At 42.9% G+C, this 23065-nt stretch overlaps 2 protein-coding genes across 4 annotated transcripts in view; one reads left to right on the top strand and one right to left on the bottom strand.

Annotated features, from left to right (window-relative positions):
- LOC132399597 (E3 SUMO-protein ligase PIAS3-like) overlaps window positions 1–22126 on the top strand; it is a 49058-nt gene extending 26932 nt beyond the window's left edge. Inside the window, exons 9-14 of the mRNA XM_059980121.1 lie at window positions 4084–4244; window positions 5155–5288; window positions 8707–8878; window positions 11108–11247; window positions 14761–14798; window positions 20850–22126. Coding sequence (XP_059836104.1) covers window positions 4084–4244; window positions 5155–5288; window positions 8707–8878; window positions 11108–11247; window positions 14761–14798; window positions 20850–21107 — 903 coding nt within the window. The 3' untranslated portion in view covers window positions 21108–22126. The remainder of the gene's footprint in view (window positions 1–4083; window positions 4245–5154; window positions 5289–8706; window positions 8879–11107; window positions 11248–14760; window positions 14799–20849) is intronic.
- Window positions 22113–23065, bottom strand: part of polr3c (polymerase (RNA) III (DNA directed) polypeptide C) — a 182270-nt gene continuing 181317 nt past the window's right edge. For all 3 annotated transcript variants that reach the window (XM_059980122.1, XM_059980124.1, XM_059980123.1), the window contains exon 15: window positions 22113–22908. In XM_059980122.1, the coding sequence (XP_059836105.1) occupies window positions 22809–22908 (100 nt within the window). In that variant the 3' untranslated portion in view covers window positions 22113–22808. The remainder of the gene's footprint in view (window positions 22909–23065) is intronic.

Below are 23065 nucleotides of genomic sequence, written 5' to 3'. Positions count from 1 at the left end.
CATGTGGGTCAATGAAGCCACATCTGAATGACATCTGTCACATTGAGGGTTAATATGAGAATAGAATCGAGCAAGCTTATCTTTAGACATATGAGCTCTATGTACAATTTTAAATTGTATTAAGGCATGTTTAGCACATATAGAAGAAGAATTAACCATTTGTAAAATTTTTTCCCATTTTTCTGTTGATATATTATATTGAAGTTCTTTTTCCCATTCTTGTTTAATTCTACCTGATATTTCTGGTTGTATCTTCATAATCATATTATAAATAAAAGCCACTAATCCCTTCTGACAAGGATTTAAGGTAAAAATCAAATCTGAAAAATCTATTGAAGTTGAATTGGGGAAGGATGGTAGAACTTTATGTAGAAAATTTCAGATTTGTAGATATCTAAAAAAATTAGATTTAGGTAACTTAAATTTGTTGGAAAGTTGGTCGAAAGACATCAAACTACCTTCAAAAAAAAGATCACGAAAACATTTTATACCTTTCCTTTTCCATATGCTAAAAGCTTGATCTGTCAAAGAAGGTTTGAAAAAAAAATTAAGAAAGATAGGGCTATCAAGAACAAAGTTTTTCAGAGTAAAAAACTTACGAAATTGAAACCAAATTCGTAATGTATGTTTGACAACAGGGTTGGATATCTGTTTATTGAATTTAACTAAATCAGCAGGAAGAGAAGAACCAAGAACGGAGAATAGAGAATATCCCTGTGCATCATTGCATTCTAAATTTACCCACTGTGGGCACAATGGTGAATCCAAATCTAATTTCTAATATATTAAGTTACGAATATTATTCGCCCAATATTAAAATCTAAAGTTAGATAAAGCTAAACCACCATCTTTTTTAGATTTTTGTAATTGCCTTTTACTTAACCTGGGGGTTTTATTTTGCCACACAAATGAGGAAATTTTTGAATCAATGTTATCAAAAAAAGATTTAGGAATAAAAATTGGTAAGGCTTGAAATAAATATAAAAATTTCAGTAAAATCATCATTTTAATAGCATTAATCCGACCAACTAATGATAAGGATAAGGGAGACCATCTTGTAGTAAGTTGTTGAATTTGATGAAGCATAGGTAAAAAATTCAGTCTAAATAAATCTTTATATTTCTTGGTAATTTTTATACCTAGATAGATAAAGTTATCAGTAACAACTTTAAATGGTATCCTGTCATTCAATAAAGTTTACGCGTTTAAAGGGAATAAATCACTCTTATCCAAGTTTAATTTATAACCAGAAAAACTACCAAATTGAGCCAACAAGGATAAAATAGCGGGAATAGACCTGTCAGGATCAGAAATATATAACAACAAGTCATCAGCGTAGTGATAACTTGTATAACTTCTCATTACGGGTAATACCAAAAATATTAGGAGATTCACGAATAGCAATGGCTAAAGGTTCTAATGCGATATTAAATAATAAAGGACTTAAGGGACAACCTTGTCTCGTACCATGAGATACTTGAAAAAAAGAGGATCTGTAATTATTTGTAAGAACAGAAGCAACAGGTTTATAATATATTAGTTTGATCCATGATATAAAATTAGGACTAAAATTAAAATATCTCAAAGCATTAAATAAGTATGTCCATTCAACTCTATCAAAAGCTTTTTCAGCATCTAATGAAATAACACATTCTGGGGTTGTGGGTGATGAAGTATAAATTATATTAATCAATTTTCTAACATTAATAAAGGAATACCGATTCCTAATAAAACCAGTTTGGTCTTTTGAAATAATCTGTGATAATACCTTTTCTAACCTAATAGCTAAAATTTTTGTAAGAATCTTAGAGTCTACATTTAATAGTGATATGCACATAAAGTAGGATCCTTATCTTTTTTAAGAATTAGAGAGATAGTAGCTTCATAAAAAGACTGAGGTAATCTCTTCTTAGCAAATGCATCATTAAAGATTTCACATAACCAAGGGGAAAGCAAAGAAGAAAAAGTTTTAAAAAATTCTATAATATAACCATCAGGACCAGGAGTTTTCCCTGAATTCATTGATGAGATAGCCTCTCCTATTTCGGCCATAGAGATAGGAGCATCGAACAAGCTACGATCTTCATCTGTCAGTTTGGGAATATTCAAATTGTTAAAAAAATAATCCATCATGGACAGATCGCCATCAAATTCTGATTAATATAAAGATTTATAAAAATCTTGAAAAGTGTTATTGATTTCTTTATGATCAGTAGTCAGATTACCGTCTTGTTTACGAATTTTAATAATTTGTCGCTTAGTTGAAATAGCTTTTAATTGGTTAGCTAACAATTTACCAGTTCGATCACTATGGATATAAAATTGAGCCCTGGTCCTAATTAATTGATTCTCAATTGAAGAAGATAATAATAAGCTATGCTCCATTTGAAGCTCAACTCTCTTCTTATAAAGTTCTTTGGTAGGAGTCACGGAATAAATCTTATCAATTTCTTTAATTTTATCCACTATTAAAGCAATATCTAAATATCTTTGTTTTCTTTTACCAACGGAATATGAGATAATTTGTCCACGGATAAAAGCCTTAAAAGAGTCCCAAAGTATTCCTCTGTCAATCTCTTCAGTACAGTTTGTTGAGAAAAACAAGTCAATTTGCTGTTTTATGTAGGTGATAAATTCTGGATCTTGAAGCAAAGTAGCGTTAAGTCTCCAAGATCTAGTATTATTGGAAAAGTCCGAAATCTTGATAGATAACTTCAAAGGTGCATGATCCGAAATGTCAATATCAGCCTATCTTTGTAAGACACACTCCCTAATCCAGGCACCATCCTGGTAAATTTCCTGTGCACCCTCTAAAGCTTCTATATACTTCCTATAATAAGGCAACCAGAACTGAACAGTATGTTCCAAATGTGGTCTAACCAAGGTTTTATAGAGTTGCAACATTACCTTGCAGCTTGTGAGCTCAATCCCCTGACTAACGGCCAACACACTGTAGGCCTTCAGTACCTTCTTAATCACTGACTATAAACCAAATAATGATACATCTATGCTCAATTAACGATTATCTGAAAAAAATATTTGAACTGTCTCCTTGTGTAACTTGTATTTTTGATAGCTATTGAGTTAAATGTTCTGACAGTTGTTTCTGACCATGACTGGTGAATTGACTGGTACAAGGGCTAATACTGAAGCTAAATAATAATAATAAGCTAATAATAAAGCTAAATGTAAACAAAGACAAACAACCAATATGCAAAAGAAGACAAATTGTGCAAATAAAAAATAATACCGAGAACGTGAGGGTTAAAGAGACCTTGACATTGAGATTAGGTTGTGGAATCAGTTCGGAGTTGTGGTGTGTGATGTTATCCAAGTACTAACTGTCTTAAGACTCTTGCCCTATGATAGCAAGAAGAAGAGGGCATGGCCTGATTTCTTGCAGCAGTATTCTTTGTAGGTGTGCTCAGTCCACAGGGTGTCTCTGGTATTCCAGAGGGATGCTGGTTGGTAGAATAATGGTTTACTGTAAGCTTCCCTTGGTGGACAGTAGGGACATCAAGGAGTTGATGTCATGATCCAGGGATGGGATGTCCCACTGCTCACGCTGGCCCATGTATTTTATTGCTGGAGATCCTTTATAAAATCATGCACATCTTGTAAGGTGGGTGAGAATTAGTTGATAATTAGTCAATTAAATTGGAGGCAATTTACAGACAGTTCTTCACACAAAAGGGTTGTGTACGCTGCTCCTTTGCCATTGAACTTGGTTTCCCTTCAGTTTGCCCATGCTGAAATCCCGCTCCTGGTGCTCCTTTGCCATTGAACTTGGTTTCCCTTCAGTTTGCCCATGCTGAAATCCCGCTCCTGGTGCTCCTTTGCCATTGAACTTGGTTTCCCTTCAGTTTGCCCATGCTGAAATCCCGCTCCTGGTGCTGAGTGTGGGGCTGTGGAGGGCTGACTATGTACCAAGTTTAGACTCAGTTGGGGGTGTGGAGCCCCTCTGCATGCCGCTACTGCTTGCTTTATCCCCCCTTGCTCAGTGCTGGTTGGGTGAACACATATCTACCTATGTTCTGTGAATGCTCAAAGGATTCAGACTAACGGTCTTGTCTGTTCCTGCAGCTGGGAAAGACAAGGCTTCACGTGCCGTGCCGAGCACTGACCTGCACGCACCTGCAGTGCTTCGACGCTGCGCTGTACCTGCAGATGAACGAGAAGAAGGCCACCTGGGTTTGCCCTGTCTGTGACAAGAAAGCACCATATGAAAGCCTGATTATTGATGGGTATGTGAAAAGTCAGTCGAGTTTATTGTCATGAGCACGTGTCCACATATGCATAGGTGTAATGAAAACCTTACTTGCAGCAGCATCACAGAAGCAACATTCACAAATAAAGCATAAATTAAGCATACATTAAACCCAATTTTTACACAACAATAACAATGTCTATTTTAGTGCAAAGTGGTCATAGTATTGCTAAACCATACTGAATTTGGTTGGGTGGTTTGCTTCAGGAACTGAACGTTTGAAAGGAAGTAGCTGTTCCTGAATCGGGTGGTGTGGTTTCGATACCTCTTAGAAGCAAGAAGATCACGTAGCCCGGATGGTGGGGATCTTTAACAATAGATATCCTCTTATGGAGGAGGCTATTATCTACTGCTGTAGATAATACTGATGGTGGAGAGGGAAGTGCCCATGATATTATTGGGGTGAGTCCAGTACTCAGCAGCTTTTTACATTCCTGTGCATCTGAATTGCCCTACCAGACCATGACACAACCTTTGTCTGCCTGTCTGTTACTAGGAGAGAGTGATCCTTCGAATACAAGAACGTCCCTTTAGAACAGGGATGAGGAGGAATTCCTTTAGATTGAAGGTGGTATGTCTGGAATTCATTGCCACTGGTAGCTGTAATTGGGTATAATTAAAGCAGGGGTTGATAGGTTCTTGATTAGTAAGGCATCAAAGATTATGGGGAGAAGGCAGGAGAATGGGATTGAGATGGAATGCCAGAGCAGATTCAATGGACCGAATAGCCTAATTTATGTCTAATGGTCTTGCTGTTACAAGGAGTCTGTGCTTGTTATGTGTGATGAGTTTAGCAAACTACGCTCCCTGCTTCCTGCAACCCCCTACCCCCCAACCTTTCTTCCCAACTTTCCCACCATTTTAGCATCCTCTCTCTGTCTCTCTAGACTCTTCATGGAGATTCTCAACCTGTGCACGCATTGCGATGAGATCCTGTTCAAGGAGAACGGCTCCTGGAGCCCAATGCAGCCAAAGAAAGTAAAGCAGGAGCCCTTGTGGACGTCATACAGCAGCCCTGAGGGTAAGGAGAGTGACAGTTCCACAATGTAACTTACTGCCTCAGTCAGGTGTATTATCACTGACATGAAATGTGTTTTATGGCAACACATTTGTATTATGTAATACATAAAATTAATTATAAATTACAAGAAGAAAGATAAATATGTAATGCAAAATGAGAGCAAATAATAAGGGAGTGTTCATGGGTTCATTCAAAAATCTGATAGTGCAGGGGAAGAGACTGTTTCTAAAATGTCTTCTAGCTCCTCCTCGATGATAATAGTAAGAAGATTGAATGTCCCAGATGGCGAGGGTTCATCAATAATGGATGCCACCTCCTTGAGGCACTGCCATTTGAAGATTCCCTGGATGGTGGGGAGGGAGTGAGGTTGGTGCCTGTGATGGGGCTGGCTAAGTTTGCAACCCTCCACAGCCTTTTCTGATCTTGTGCCTTGGCACTTCTATGCCAGATGTTGATGCAACCAGTTAGAAAGCTCTCCACAGTGTATCTATAGAAATTTGCTAGAGTCTTTGCTGACTCAAAATCTCCGCAAAGTCCCCAATGAAATATAGCCAGTGTCAAGCCTTATTTGTAATTGCATCGGTATGTTGAGCACAGGATAGATCCTCAGAAACTTGAAATTGTTTGTCCTTTCCATTGCTGACCTTCCAATGAGGACTGGTGTGTGTTTTCAAAACTTCTCCTTCCAGCTCGTCCTTCATGGTAGTATTAAGAAGGCAGCGGCTGTGGATTATATGTGAAAGCAAGTCCCTCTGATAATGACACAGTTCAAGTTGATAGGGTGGTTAAGAGGGTCTGTGGTGTGTTTGCCTTCGTTAGTCAGGGGATTGAGTTCAGGAGTCAAGGTAAAGTTGCAGCTCTAAAAAACACTGGTCAGACCACGTTTGGAGTATTGTGTTCAGCTCTGGTCGTCTCATTACAGAAAGGACATGGAAGTTTCAGAGAGGGAGCACAGGAGATTTACCAGGATGCTACATGCATTGGAGAGCATGTCTTATGAGAAGAATGAGCTAGGCCTTTTCTTTTCAGAGCTGTTGGATGATGCTATTTTTGTGATCCAGAGGCGTAGAAGTCAAGAATGAGGCATAAAACATGTTGCTTTTGGCTTTTTTATGAAATGTTACAAGAGCAGAGAACAAATAAAAGAAAGAAGAGCAAGAACGAAGAAGCTGTAATTCTCTGGTACAAAAGCAAGCTCCGACTGAAATGATAACACTCCAATGGTTGACCGTAGGTGTTGCATCCCAGCTGTGTACTTGATATGCAAGCCAGGCCAATACAAAATGGAGAGCCAGTTGTTGCCCATGTAGCAGGCTCCCCCTCTCCATGCAGCTGATGAATCCACAGGAACGGCAAAGACCAATATAGGTATCGTTTGTTACCGGTGACGTTGCAGGGTTGTCGGTCAGCATTGATTTCAATGTAGGACTGACTTATGGATTCCAGATCCAGACTGTTCCCTGGAGTTTACTCCTGAAATCTTCCCCATGAGTAGATATAGCTACAAGGCAAACAGAAGTTTGAGATCAGAGTTTTCCTTCTAGATGAACTGCCAAATACGGCTGACAAACCCCATCTACCTGAAACGACTGGCTTTAAGGTGCCAATAACTCATCTTTGCCCCTTCTCCTGTCATAGAAATGGTTCTGCTAGGCTTAGTAGCTAAGCCACACGTGAAGGCCAGGATCTGGACTTGGTTGTCAGAGGCTATTTGAGATGCACGCCATTGGGAGCATTTAACAGGTAGTGGGAGCTTGTCCACACTATCCGCTGATGTACCATCAATAACTCTCGGAGACGGGAGGCAAAAGATAAGCTTTTATTAGCTGCAAACGTGACCACAACATCTTGGAGACTGAGGGAGGAACAGTTCCTCCAATCGCCTTTATAAAGGGGTCTGTGGGAGGAGCCACAGGAGCAGTCAGCAGAGGGGTGTGTCCAGACAGGTATGCACATAGTTTACCACATCCGCCTCCCATGGATATGACCTTAAGCAACTGATTAACCAATAATCTAGCCATATTCAAGTGACATGACACTGCTTCAGAAAAACTAGGAAGCTTCTAGAAAAATACAGAAATAGCTTTGCTACAATTACTTGAAAAGGTAATTTTATAAAAATTCAAGTGAGCAGAGGAAAGTTAAACACAAGAAAAATAATACTACTTTCTAATTCAACGAAGAGAAGGATGAGATGGAAAGATGGAAATGGCTAATATGAGAGACATAACTTAAGTAACTTAATGTTAGTGGTAGGTTTTCACACAGAGTGGTGGGTGCATGGAGTGTGCTGTCGGGGCTGGTGGTACAGGCAGAAACACGGGGACATTTCAGAGACTGTTGGAGAGGCATGTGGATGTGTGGAAGGCAGACTGTGTGAGGTGGTTGCAGCTCCGTCTTGGCCTCGTTCACGGTGTGGACAGGCTGAGTGAGGTGGTTGTGTCTCCGTCTCGGCCTCGCTCACAGTGTGGACAGGCTGTGTGAGGTGGTTAGATTGATCTTAGAGTAGGTTAAAAAGCAATGTGGGCTGTAGGGCCTGTACTGTGGTGTACTGTTCTATATTCTGTTACTTGTCATAGACATAGACAGTTCCTGGTAATAACAAAAGATACAATACCACTGGCAATGGCTTAAGGCTGAAAATTAAGTCACCATGGTCCACGTGATGCTGTATTGCTAAATAAATAGAGACAGTAGTGAAACCTCCATGCTGAACCATACTAACATACTAACAACCAGAGCGCCCAGAGAAAACCATACTAACACACTCGACATTGGCTCCAAGTGTATCCACATTAACATTCATATATATATACTATTACAAGTATATTAGAACATGTACAGTGAAAGATGTCATTTGCATTACAGCCAACACAACTCAAGGATGTGCTGGGGGCAGCTTTAATTGTTGCCCAACATTCTGGTGCTAACATAGCATGCCCACAGTGTTCAGCAGAATGCACAAGCAACAACAAAACAAGCCCCTTTCCTACCTACACTCACACACAAACAGGCTTCCAGTACCTTCCGATATTCCTTGCTTCAGGTGTTCCCAATCCCAACCTCTGTTCCAACCATGCGCTAACTATAGGTCCTCTCCAGGTAATAAACAGATTCATGCACAGCAAGTGTCTAGGAGATGGGAAAGGTGGATTTGTCAAATGCTGCAGGATTCTTCCTCTGGGTGGAAACTCTGTTTGTGGCCACGCTTCGGAATCATCTGAGCCACGAGCAGTTCATAGGAGTGGAACCTTGAAATGTTGGTACTTGCTAGCTTAAGATATCAAACGCAACCCAATCATATCAAACAGTATTCATTGGATGCCAACACTTCTGGTATTACACACCTGACCTTGCTAGTGTGTGGATCTGTGGATAGTAAGTAACCAGCTAACAAGGAAGGTGTGTTCTGTTGCAGCAAACACCGTGTTGAAGGATCCTTTCTCCCAGGGAAAATACTGCTCTCAGCGCAGTTCCAATGCTGAGGTGATCGACCTAACATTAGACAGCTCATCTGATGAAGAGGAGCCTCCAGTGAAAAGACACTGCCGTGTAATGACCCCCACGCACCTAGCTTCCATCAACAAGCAGTGAGTTTATGTTCAAACTCTCTCGGCTTTTATTTAAATTATCACATCAATACACTATTATATAATGTACAGGACTTCATGAAAGACACTATGTGCAGTTTCAAATTAACATGCAGTTAACACTGTCCACACACACTCAAGCCCCTGAGGGACCCACCATTCCTGGCAGTTCTGCCCCATTGTTAATATCGTGTGCTCCTTCTCCAGGGATATTGGGCATGGATGTAACCTCAGAGAGGGGCAGGCAGTTAATTCAGGGAGACATCAACTGCCCACTGCCTGCTTTATGGTGCCTTTATTAGTGTAACAAATATAGTTCTCAGAGACATGAGACTGTAGGGGGTGGAATCTTTGAATCGTTCTTAGGGGAATAGGTTTTTTATGCACAGGATTACAGTTGCCTCAACTTCAGCTCAATGTTTCCATTGCTGAAATTTCTGTAATTCTTTGAATCTGAGTTCTGGAGTTGCTGGAAATCCAGGGTAACACACACAAAATGCTAGACGATCACAGCAGGTTAGGCAGCATCTGTGGAGAGGAGTAAAGAATCAACATTCGGGTCCTGATGAAAGGTCTCTCCCGAAATGTCAACTCTTTATTCTCTCCAGAGACAGACAGACAGACATACTTTATTGATCCCGAGGGAAATTGGGTTTCATTACAGCCGCACCAACCAAGAATAGTGAAGAAATATAGCAATGTAAACCCATAAATAATTAAATAATAATGTTAATCATGCCAAGTGGAATTAAGTCCAGGACCAGCCTATTGGCTCAGGGTGTCTGACACTCCGAGGGAGGAGTTGGAAAGTTTGATGGCCACAGGCAGGAATGACTTCCTATGCCACTCAGTGTTGTATCTCGGTGGAATGAGTCTCTGGCTGAATGTACTCCTGTGCCTAACCAGTACATTATGGAGTGGATGGGAGTCATTGTCCAAAATGGCGTGCAACTTGGACAGCACCCTCTTTTCAGACACCACCATTAAAGAGTCCAGTTCCACCCCAACAACATCGCTGGCCTTACAAATGAGTTTGTTGATTCTGTTGGTGTCCCTACCCTCAGCCTGCTGCCCCAGCACACAACAACAAACATGATAGCACTGGCCACCACAGACTCATAGAACATCCTCAGCATCTTCCGGCAAATGTTAAAGGACCTCAGTCTCCTCAGGAAATAGAGACGGCTCTGACCCTTCTTGTAGACAGTCTCAGTGTTCTTTGACTGGTCCAGTTTATTGTCCATTCGTATCCCCAGGTATTTGTAATCCTTCATACTGCTAGACCTGTGAATTCCTCTAGCATCTTGTGTGTGTCATTCTTAGAAGTGGGTAACAGATGTGCAGTCACACGTGCAAACTCTTTGTGGATTTGCACATTCGTGTTTGTTGATGCACACATGATGTGTACACTTAGCGACGTGCACGTTCTCTCTTACACATGCACTCAGAGATGAGTGGGAACACTGTGTGACCAGAGGTAACCTGCTCTGTCAGTCCTCAATGCAGCCATTTAGACCATAGGACATTGGGATGCCATGGTAGCATGACAGATGTAGCTTGTGGCATCAGTGTTAAGTTCTGGCGTTGTCTTTTAGGAATTTGTACGTTTTCCCCGTGACTGCGTGGGTTTTCTTCAACAATCCAAAGATGTAAGGGCTGGTTGGCTAATTGGTCATTATAAATTGTCCTGTGATTAGGCTAGTGTTAAATGATAGGTGGGTGGCTGGGTGGCATAGCTTATTGGGCCGGTAGGGCCTGTTCCACACTGTATCTCTAAATAAGTAGAAAAGGACATGGGAGCAGAATTAGGCCATTTGGCCTTTCTAAGGCCTTAACCCCTTCAAAGTTCAAACTAAATTTATTATCAGAGTACATTTATATACAGCCCTCGGAATCATTTTCTTGCAGGCATACACAGCAGAACAAAGAAATACAACTGAATCAATGAAAAACTACAAAGACAATGCGCAGAAGAAGACAAATTGTGCAAATACACAAAATAAATAATACTGAGAGCATGAGTTGTAGAGTCTGTAGCTTGTGGAGTCGGTCAGTGTTGTGAGTGAAGTTATCCACACTGGTTAAGGAGTCTGTTCCCGAACCTTGGGGGAAAAGGCCCTGGGTCTGTTCTCCACAAGACACCAGTCATAGCCTCTTGATATTAGCTGACTGCATGGTTGCAGGTGGGAGGATGAATGTGTGGTTTACTTTCAATGTAAATACCCGCAGGTTCCTGAACGTACACCAGGTGCATCCAGTGCTTCAGGCTCCTGTCTCAACTACCATGTCTACAGACTACCTGACCTCACTCTCCATCCCCGAATATCACCTCTCCTACCAGGTGCCACCATTGCCTCCAGACTTTCAAGGTAATATTTATTTGTCATAACTCTGCCTTACCACCTCCCCCATCACTGAGATCAATTACCCTTCCTCTGGCCTGCTCTTCTCTTGCCCTCACCCATTGGGGCTTCTTGCCTTCAATGTCCTGGAATATGTTTCTCTGGGTTGGGGTGGCGGGGAAATGCTCCTTTATCAGGAGCCATTACAAATCAGAGGTGGGCCTTTCAATCACCCTACGTGGGCCGGTTATCCAGTGACCTGTGTTCAGTTCCTGCTGCTGTGTGTAAAGAGCTTGTAAGTTCTTCCTGTGACTGTTTGGATTTCCTCTTGGTACTCTAGTGCACTCCCAGATTCCAAAGACATTACATGTAAGTCAATAGATCCTCTGACTACGGAAAAGGATCTTGATGATTGTAGGGATGATTTACAGCGGATTGAAAAGCTTGAGCATATAGACATTAAGAAAGAGGATGTGCTGAAGCTTTTGGAAAGCATCAAGTTGGATAAGTCTCCAGGACCACATGAGATATACCCCAGGTTACTGTGGGAGGCGAGGGAGGAGATTGCTGAGCCTCTGGCAATGATCTTTGCATCATCAATGGGGATGGGAGAGGTTCCAGAGGATTGGAGGGTTGCAGATGTTGTTCCATTATTCAAGAAAGGGAATAGAGATAGCCCAGGAAATTATAGACCAGTGAGTTGGGAAGTTGATAGAAAAGATCCTGAGAGGCAGGATTTATGAACATTTGGAGAGGCATAATATGATCAGGAATAAGACAGGTCGTGCCTTACAAGCCTAATTGAATTTTTTGAGGATGTGACTAAACACATTGATGAAGGTAGAGCAGTAGTGTATATGGATTTCAGCAAGGCATTTGATAAGGTACACCATGCAAGGCCTATTGAGAAAGCAAGGAAGCATAGGGTCCAGAACTGGCTTGCACACAGAAGGCAAAGAGTGGTTCAAGAAGGGTCACATTCTGCATGGAGGTCGGTGACCAGCGGTGTGCCTCAGAGATCTGTTCTGGGATCCCTACTCTTTGTGATTTTTATAAATTACCTGGATGAGGAAGTGAAGGGATGGGTTAGTAAATATTGCTGGTGAGACAAAGGTTGGTGTAGTGGATAGTATGGAGGGCTTTCAGAGGTTACAGCAGGACATCAATAGGATGCAAAACTGGGCTAAGAAGTGGCAGATGGAGTTCAACCCAGATAAGTGTGAGGTGATTCATTTTGGTAGGTCAAATATGGCAGAATATAGTATTAATGGTAGGACTCTTGGCAGTGTGGAGGTTCAGAGGGATCTTGGGGTCCGAGTCCATAGGACACTCAAAGCTGCTGCGCAGGTTGACTCTGTGGTTAAGAAGGAGTATGGAGTATTGAATTTCATCAATCGTGGGATTGAGTTTAGGAGCCGAGAGGTAATATTGCAGCTATATAGGACCCTGGTCAGACCCCACTTGGAGTACTGTGCTCAGTTCTGGTCGCCTCACTACAGGAAGGATGTGGAAGCCATAGAAAGGGTGCAGAGGAGATTTACGAGGATGTTGCCTGGATTGGGGAGCATGCCTTGTGAAACAGGTTGAGTGAACTCAGTCTTTTCTCCTTGGAGCGGCGTAGGATGAGAGGTGACCTGATAGAGGTGTATAAGATGATGAGAGGTATTAATCGTGTGGATAGTCAGAGGCTTTTTCCCAGGGCTAACGTGGGAGAGCACAGTTTTAGGGTGTTTGGAAGTAGATACAGAGGAGATGTCAGGAGTGAGTTTTTTTATGTAGAAAGTGATGAGTGCGTGGAATGGGCTGTCGGCAAAGGTGGTGGAGGACTTTTAAGAGTCTCCTAGATAGGTACATGGTGCTTAGAAAAATAGAGGGCTATGGGTAACCCTAGGTAATTTCTAAGTAAGCACGTTTGACACAGTATTGTGGGCCGAAGGGCCTGTATTGTGCTGTACGTTTTCTATGTTAGTAAATTACTGGCATGCTCTGTTGCTGCCGGAAGCATGGCGAGACTTGTGGCTTGCCTCCAGCACATCCTCAAACTGTATTGGTGTTGACACAAATGATGTATTTCTTTGTATGTTTTGATGTACATGTGACAAACAAAACTAATTTTTATAAACTTTCTGTTTAAATCTAAATCCATATCTTGTTAGGTATTGGTTCTTGGGGTGAGAATTGATAGGAATATGGGCACAGTAGTGTCACGGTTAGTGGGGCACTTTACAACGCCAGTGACCTAGGTCCAGTTCCTGCTGCTGTCTGTCAGGAGTTTGTACATTCTCCCCATGACTGCATGGATTTTCTCCGGGTGCTCCAGTTTCCTTTTACAGTCCAAAGACGTACAGGTAAGTATGTTAATTGGTAATTTGGTTGTATTTGGGCGGCGTGGTCTTATTGGGCCAGAAGGGCCTGTTAATGTGTTGTATTTCTAAATAAGTACTCAAACAAGAGCTGAGACATTTCACATCCAGTACACACCTGGAACAGGCTGCAGAAATGGCAGACGATCCAGGGGTCAGTGAACACACAAGCCCGTTGTGGGGCAATATTCTGTTCAACACTGTCTGCCCCAGGTCCCACGTTGAGAGACCTTCACCTACCGTTACCCTTGCTACGGAATGGCAGTACAGACTGAGGAGGTGGAGGGTGTGCAGGAGCGGCTCCTAAAGAAACTGCCTCTTAAGGAGTGGCAAGATGGCTTGAAGTGCATGATCGGTTCCCAAGGGGGTTTCAGGGTCTTGTTCTGCTGAGCAGGTATTAGCCTGGGTGATACTGCCCCTCACCACCCCCCCCCCCCCCCCTTTACTCATGGGTTCTCCGGACACCCAATTCAGAAGGCCATAGGTTTCATCCATGAGCCTCAACATGAGCAATTCACTCCTAAACTGACTGGTCTGTCCCTCTGTCCTTCTGCCCTGGTAACCAGAGTAACTCCTCCCATCAGACTGACCAGTGCCACTGTGTTCCAGAGTCCAATAAGGGTTAAAAAAGATTAATGATTTTAAGATTTAAATCTTTAAAGATTAGCTTAATTTGTCACATGTACATCAAAACATACAGTAAAATGCATTATTTGCCTCAAATACCAACACAGTAGGAGGATGAGCTGGAGGAAGCCTGAATGCCTCTGCCCACAATTTACTCTAATTAGTATGTCTCTGCGATGTGGGAGGAAACTGAAACACCCGGAGGAAGCAATGTGGTCACGGGAAGAACATACAGACAGCTATAGGAATTGAACCCATATCTTACAACTGGCACAGTAAAGCACAATACAATTCTCTCCAAGCAGGGTGGCTGAGCCACTGGGAATTACATCCAGATGTCTGTGGCCTCCCAGGCTCCTGTGAGCTCCACTCCTGATTCCAGATGAATTTACCCCAGGTTTTATCACTCTGCCACTGGCTCTACCCCTTTGGGGTTTCTGCTTGCAAGTTGTGTGTCATCTTTGTGTTTCCAACTTGCCTGCTCACCTACACCTGTGGCAAGGGGTGATGCCATAGAGTGCAAACTGATCCTTTGTATTTTTTTCCTCAGGTTTGGATTTATTCTCCTTCCTCCAAGCAGATAGCCAGGTATGTAAATGTGTGACTGTGTGTTTCTGCATTTCCCGCACATTTAATGCTGTTGGGATCTAACCTGGAGAAGAGTAGGCCTGGATTTGATTTAACATAGTTAGAAATTAGTGAATTGCATTATTAATAACTGACAGATTCTGTAGATGCTGAAATCTTGAGCAACACATACAAAATCCTGGAGAAACTCAGCAGATAAGGCAGCATCTATGGAGGGGAAATAAACAGTTGACATTACTGGCTGAGATCCTTCATCAGGAGTCGTGAAGGGAGGGGTACGTGGGAGTGAAAGGTTAGATTGCTATTAGAGTAGGTTAAAAGATCAGCATAATATTGTGGGCTGAAGGGTTACTATGCTGTCCTGTTCCATATTTTACACTCAGAAGCCACTTCTTAGTTAGCTCCTGAGTGCTAGCCTGTGCACTTCAAGGTTCAATATTTTTTTGCATTCAGAGATGCTCTTCTGCACACCACTGTTGTATCGTGTGGTTACCTGAGTTACTGTCATCTGTCTGTCAGCTTGAACCAGTCTGCCCATTCTCTGACTTCTCTCATTACAAGGCATTTTCACCAACAGAACTGCCACTGGCTTGATGGTTTTTTTTGTCTTTCATTCATTCTCTGTAAACTCTAGAGACTGTGTGAAAATCCCAGATCAGCAGTTTCTGAGATACTCAAACCACCCTGTCTGGTACCAACAATCATTTCACAGTCAAAGTCACTTAGATCAAGTTTCTTCCCCATTCTGATGTTTGGTCTGAACAAGAACTGAACCTCTTGACCATGTCTGCATGCTTTTATGCCTTGAGTTGCTGCCACATGACTGGATGATTAGATATTTGCATAAATGAACTGGTGTACCTAATAAAGAGACCAGAGTGTGTATGCTGCTCGACCACTTCCTTGGTCCACTGTCCTTTCCTGTAAGATTCCTTTAGCTCTTCCATCATTTTCATTTCTCCCCCCCCCCCCTCACCTGGTCTCACCTATCACCTACTAGCTTGTTGTACTCCCCCTCCCCACACCTTATTCTGACATGCCCCTTCTCTGTTTGATCCTCTCTGCAGATGCTGCCTGACTCAGCTAGTTCCTCTGGCAATTTATGTGCATTGCTTGAGTTATTATTATTATTGTCACATGAAAAGCTCGTTTGCGTGCCGTTCAAGCAGCTCAGTCCAAGTACACTGAGTCAGTAAAAACAATCCCCAATATCGGGCTACAGGGAAAGTGCAGCCACTTATAAATGCAATGTGCACGATGACGTTAAGTAGGAGTTCAAAAGTTTACCTTTTTCAAATGAAGGAACAGACAAAAGTGCTTGATAACAGTGGGATAGAAGCTGTGCTTGAGCCTAGTGGTTGGTGCCCTCAGGTTTGTCACCTCATATTCCATCTAGGGAACCTGATGATGGCACGGATAATGATTTTTTCCTTCCAGTAAAGAAAATTTCCCCTTCCTCTTCTCTTCTGTGTCCTGCTCTGGTGGCCTCTTACCTCTTTTTATCTGCCTGTGCCCCTCCTTCTTCCCTTTCACCATGATCCACTCCCCTCTCCTATCAGATTCCTCCCTCTCCAGCCTTTTGCCTCTCCCACTCTGGCTTCACCTATCATCTTCTAGCTAGTCCTCCTTCCTGCCCCCACCATCTTATTCTGGCATCTTCCAACTCCTTTCCAGACCTGATAAAGGGTCTCTGCCTAAAACATCAACTGTTTATTCATTTCCATAGATGCTGAAATTATCTCCCTTGTGTGTATTTTGTATCTTCTGCCTGTTCTGTGGGTGGGGGGGGAGGTGCGAGTGAGGAGAGAATGGTTAGAACAGGAAGAGTCCTCGATTATGTTGTTTTCTGGGAAGTGTAGCAAAAGCAGCGAAGGGGAGCCTAGCTGATATGTACAAACCACTTGCATCAGTGGGAAAGGGAGGACAGAACTCAGGTTTGAAGCAACTCTTTTCAAAGGCAATGATACAGTTATAGTGACTACCCAATGTTTAAAAATAATGCTGAGGCTTCATAAAGCATTGAGTCAGAAAGGGCCTGAAGGATCATTGGGGACCCATGTCACCCCAACCACAAACTGTTCCAACTGCTACCATCCAGGAAACAGTACTGCAGCATAAAAGCCAGGACCAGCAGGCTCCAGGACAGTTTCTTCCACTAGGCCATCAGACTGATTAATTCACGCTGATACAATTGTATTTCTATGTTATATTGACTATCCTGTTGTACATACTATTTATTACAAATTAATATAAATTGCACATTGCACATTTAGACAGAGACGTAGCATAAACATTTTTACTCTTCGTGTGTGAAGGATGTAAGTAATAAAGTCAATTCAATTTGGATATAGTGATCACAATTCTATCTTCTTTACCACAGCATTGGAACAGACAAGTTAGGAAAGTGTTTAATTGGAGTAAGGGGAAATATGAGGCTACCAGGCAGGAACTTAGAAGCATAAATTGGGAGCAGATGTTCTCAGGAAAATGTACGGCAGAAATGTGGCAAATGTTCGGGGGATATTTGTGTGGAGTTCTGCATAGGAATGTTCCAATGAGACAGGGAAAGGATGGTAGGATTCAGGAACCGTGGTGTACGAAGTGTTTGTAAATCTAGTGAAGAAGAAAAGCTTTTGAAAGGTTTACAAAAGCTAGGTAATGATAAGAGATGTAGAAGATTATAAGGCTAGCAGGAAGGAGCTTAAGAAAGAAATTAGGAGAGCCAGAAGGGGCCATGAGAACGCCTTGGCAGACAGGATTAAGGAAAACCACAAGGCATTCTACAAGTATGTGAAGAACATGAGGATAAGATGTGAGAGAATAGGACCAATCAAGTGTGACAGTGGAAAAGTGTGTATGGAACCGGAGAAGACAGCAGAGGTACTTAATAAATACTTTGCTTCAGTATTAACTGCAGAAAAGGATCTTGGTGATTGCAGGGATGATTTACAGCGGATTGAAAAGCTTGAGCGTATAGACATTAAAAAAGAGGATGTGCTGAAGCTTTTGGAAAGCATCAAGTTGGATAAGTCTCCGGGACCGCATGAGATGTACCCCAGGCTGCTGTGGGAGGTGAGGGAGGAGATTGCTGAGACTCTGGCAAGGATCTTTGCAACAGGGATGGGAGAGGTTGTGGAGGATTTTAGGGTTGCGGATGTTGTTCTATTATTCAAGAAAGGGAATAGAGATAGCCCAGGAAATTATAGACTGGTGAGTCTTACTTCAGTGGTTGGTAAGTTGATGGAGAAGATCCTGAGAGGCAGGATGTATGAACACTTGGAGAGGCATATGTTGTCTGGATTAGGAGTAGTCAGCACGGCTTTGTCAAGGGCAGGTCGTGCCTTACGAGCCTGATTGAATTTTTTGAGGATGTGACTAAACACATTGATGAAGATAGAGCTGTAGATGTAGTGTATATGGATTTCAGCAAGGCATTTGATAAGGTACCCCATGCAAGGCTTATTGAGAAAGTAAGGAGGCATGGGATCCAAGGACATTGCTTTGTGGATCCAGAATTGGCTTGCCTACAGAAGGCAAAGAGTGGTTGTAGATGGGTCATATTCTGCATGGGGTACCTTATCAAATGCCTTGCTGAAATCCTTATACATTGGTGTGTCTCAGGGATCTGTTACGGGACCCCCTTTTTTGTGATTTTTATAAATGACCTGGATGAGGAAGTGGAGGGATGGGTTAGTACATTTGCTGATGACAGGAAGGTTGTGGGTATTGTGGATAGTATGGACGGCTGTCAGGACATCGATAGGAAACAAAACTGGGCTGAGAAGTGGCAGATGGAGTTTAACCCAGATAAGAGTGAGGTGGTTCATTTCGGTAGGTCAATTATGATGGCAGAATATAGTATTAATGGTAAAACTCCTGGCAATGTGGAGGATCAGAGGGATCTTGGGGTCTGAGTCCATAGGACACACAAAGCTGCTGTGCAGGTTGACTGTGTAGTTAAGAAGGCATATGGTGTATTGGCCTTCATCAACCGTGGGATTGAATTTAGGAGCTGAAAGGTAATGTTGCAGATATACAGGACTCTAATCAGACCCCACTGTGCTCAGTTCTGGTCACTTCACTACAGGAAATGTGTGGAAACTTTAGAAGGGGTACAGAGGAGATTTACAAGTATGTCGTCTGGATTGTGGAGCACGCCTTATGAGAATAGGTTAAGTGAACTCGGCCTTTTCTTCTTGGAGTGATGGAGGATGAGAGGTGACTTGATAGAGGTGTATAAGATGATGAGAAGCATTGATGGTGTGGGTAATCAGAGGCTTTTTCCCAGAGCTGAAATAGCTAAGATGAGAAGACACAGTTTTACGGCATAGGTACAGAGATGTCAGGGGTAAGGTTTTTTACACAGAGAGTGGTGAGTGCGTGGAATAGGCTGCTGGCGATGGTGGTGGAGGTGGATACGATAGGGTCTTTTAAGAGACTCCTGGAAAGGTACATGGAGCTTAGAAAAATAGAGGGCTATGGGTAACCCTGAGTAATTTCTAAAGTAAGTACGTTTGGCACAGCATTGTGGGCCAAAGGGCCTGTATTGTGCTGTAGATTTTCAGTTTCTAATTCAATTTGGAGTACTGTAAGCAGTTTGGGGCTCCTTATCTAAGGAAAGATGTGCTGGTATTGGAGAGGGTCCAGAGGAGCATCACAAGAATGATTTTGGGAATGAAAGGGTTAATGTATGAGAACATTTGGCTGGAGTTAGAAGAATGGGGGAAATCTCATTCAAACCTACTGAATATTGAAAGGCTTAGACAGTCAATGTGGAGAGGATGTTTCCTATAGTGGAGAAGTCTAGGACTAGAGGGCATCCCTTTAGAACGGAGATGAGGAGGAATTTCTTTAGGCTTAGGGTAGGGAATCTGTGGAGACCAAGTCATTGGGTGTACTTATTTATGTATAATATATTGAGGTACGGTGTGGAACAGGTCTCTCTGGCCCATTGTGCCTCACCACCCAGCAAATCCCCATTTAATCCTACCAACCACTACATCTTTGGACTGTGGGAGGTAACACAGCACCATGTGGTCACCGAGAGAATGTACAGACTTCTTGCAGACATTGTCTGGAAAAGCAGAAGTTCATAGGTCCTTGATTAAACAGGGTGTCAAAGGTTATAGGGAAAAGAGTAATAAATCTGCCATGATAAAATGGTGGAGTAAACTCGATGGGCTAAATGGCTTAATTTTGCTCCTGTGTCTTACTGTCTTTAACCTGTTTGGCAGGCTCTAATTAACCAGAGTCTAGAACCAATTCTCCACCTGTTGACTCTACAGTCCTAAATGAGCAGGGATTTGCCAGTGTTGGGGTACAAGGCCAGTTAAATTTGCTTTGTCACTTAATATCTTTTTGCTGTACCAGCACCAGTTGATGTAGGGGCGCTCATGGCTAAATCTCCCTCTGCACCATCCTGTTACTCTCCCACCTCAGGGCAGCATTAAATAGATATAATGTAAAGGACTGTCAATTTTCATTGATTCTATGTTTCTTTGTATCTACTGTGAATGCCCACAAGAAAATGAATCTTTATATGATAACATAAATGTATTTTGATAAGATAATAAATTCTAACTTTGAGTGAAGTGCAGAGGAGGCTTGTTCAGGGGTTAGAGACCAGTTTGTATGTGTGAGTGGCTGGGAAAGGGTCTTGTTTTATAACGATTAACTTTCTCACATGTACATCGAAACATGTATTAAAATGCATCATTTGCATCAAATCACATCGGTAAGGATTGTGCTGGGCAGCCTGCAAGTGTCGCAATGCTTCTGGTGCCAACACAATGTACCCACAATTTACTAAACCTAACCCATTTGTTTTTGCAACGTGGGAGGAATCTGGAGCACCCAGAAGTCTCCCACGGGGAGAACGTACAAACTCGTTACAGGCCCCAGTGGAATTGTACGCAGGTCACTGGTACGTTATGATAACCACAATGCTACTTCACTTGCGGGCTGCCCCAGCACATCACTTGGTTGTTGATACAAACGACGCAGTTCACTATAAGTGCAATGAATAACTAATTCTGAATGATCTGCTCACAGAACCAGCGGCCGGTTACCAGCAACTCCTCTGAGAACCTGGATCCCGTGCGTTCCTCATTCAGCCACTTCTTCCCGTTCACCTCCTCGCCCCAGTTCGTGGAGAGTGTCATCGGCCCCACCCGGAGCGTGCACGGGACTACCGGCCGGACCGGTAGCATCACCACCGGCAGCCTTCCCAGGGAGAGTCGCCCACCTTGTCACACGACTGCTGCTGGTGCAGTCCCCAGCAACGTACTGGACATCATCTCCTTGGACTGAGATGGCAAGCCTAATGATGAGCAAGCACACCCAAATGGGAGCAGGAATGTGCTCGGATTTGTTCAGAGTCCGCAGATCCAGGCAGCAATATACCGGGGGAGAGTTTCACTGTCACCAGATCAGTAAATTCCGGGCATCAGCCCATTGCCAGGTTTAAAAAAAAATCCCATTGATCTGGACCCATGCTTTTTCCTATGATCCCAGTACCTATACAGTGAGAGGGGGATAGGCAGAGCCACCCAAAACAGACCCTGCCTGCTCTGGACGGTAACACAGGGGAGTGTGACTGAACTGAAGACATTATCTGTGTCTAGAATCAGTGCAAGTCAGCGCAGAGAGAGGGGAACAGAGCTGGAAGCTCGCCGTGATCCAGCTCACTCACACCAGAAGGGACTGACGCTGCAAGCCCCCACAGAAGCAGAAAGTGCCCATCCACGGGGAGGGAAGGTCTAACCCTGATTAATGACCCCTTATGATATCAGGAAGAATCCCTGGAATTTAGGGAGAGATTCCCAACTCTTCCCCCCCCCCCCCAAAAAAAAGGAGGTGCTGTCATGTTTTTAAAAGCAACTTGAATATATTTTCAATGTTAATCTTTTCCCCCTTTTTATAAAACTTTCTGTACAGAGAAAGCAAATTATCTATTTTCAGGCCAAGACATTTTGTAAATATTAAAAAGTATTTTAAGACAACATTTCCAAAGACACACTTTTAAGCTAAGTGAGGCTGAAAGCTTGATTGTGCCTATCACATGCAGGTACTGTATCTCTGCTTGTACATTTAACCGCGTAGCTTTCAGTGAATATTTCCACAGCAGAGGGACACCAGATGCCACAGGGCAAAGGCCCCGTGGGTGAAAGCTGTGGGGTGAAGCCCCAAGGTGTTTAAGGACAACTATCCATGAGACTGCTGGTGTAGATGGGGCAGGAGCCGTTAATTTTAGAACTGTTCATTAGATCTCTGTATCAACCCAGTTATTGTAATTAAAGGACAAGAACACTAAAAAAATGTTGCTGTTATTTCAAGATCTGATGTGAATTTTGTCCTGCACTGCTGACAGCTCTATAATGAACAGACTGTAATGAACCATTTTCAAGGTATGGATCCCTACAACACACAAAACACTGGAGGAACTCAGCAAGTCTGGCAACAGTTGATATTTTTGGGCTGAGAAAAGGGGGCAGAAGCCAGAAAGGGAAAGTGGGAGAATACAAGGATGTCAATTTAGAACAGAAATGGAGGAATTTTAGGCAGAGGGCAGTGAATCTGTGGAATTCATTGCTCATTGACACAGACAGCTGTAGAGACCAAGTCATTGGGTATATTTAAAGCAGCGGTTGATAGGTTCTTGATTATAAAGGCATCAAAGGTCGTAGTGAGATGGCAGGAATGGACACATTAGAGTCCATTTCTCTCCATGGATATTCCAACCAGCTGTGTTGCACAAGTGTCTGTTGCCTTGAGCCCAGAATTCCAAGGCAGTGCCTCTCTTCAAAGACTTCACTCTCCTTGTGCTCAAAATTGTTTATTGGCACAAATTACTGTCCACACATTACTGAAAGGCTGGCCAACGCACCAAAAGAAATGTCCTTTTATTAAGCTGGTAGATTCGGCTAGATGTCCCAGCCACTGGGCTGCCTTCTGCCCCAGCACAGACTCAAGCTAGGGAAGTCTGACATGGTGATTCTTGTCCACTCCAGCTCACCGTTTTGGTGGAGCCTCCTTTTCGATCCGGGTCGTGGCGATGTAAGATTCCAAAATAAATATTGTCTCGTCCACCTGATTCTCACTTGAATCCAACCTGTGGGATAAAGACCGAGAGAGTCGGTATCCATCCTTTTGACAGTGAATTCCTGTAAACACCTCTGCAAACGCCAGGGTTCAGGAAACTGACCCAGTGACCAGATCAGACAAGGAATACAGTGAGTGAAAGTTCTGGGGCAAGAACAGCCGACCAA

Source organism: Hypanus sabinus, chromosome 9 (assembly GCF_030144855.1).
Source record: "Hypanus sabinus isolate sHypSab1 chromosome 9, sHypSab1.hap1, whole genome shotgun sequence".
Lineage (NCBI taxonomy): Eukaryota > Metazoa > Chordata > Chondrichthyes > Myliobatiformes > Dasyatidae > Hypanus > Hypanus sabinus.
The sequence above is the reverse complement of the archived record's forward strand: the minus strand, read 5'-3'. Positions and strand labels throughout refer to the sequence as shown.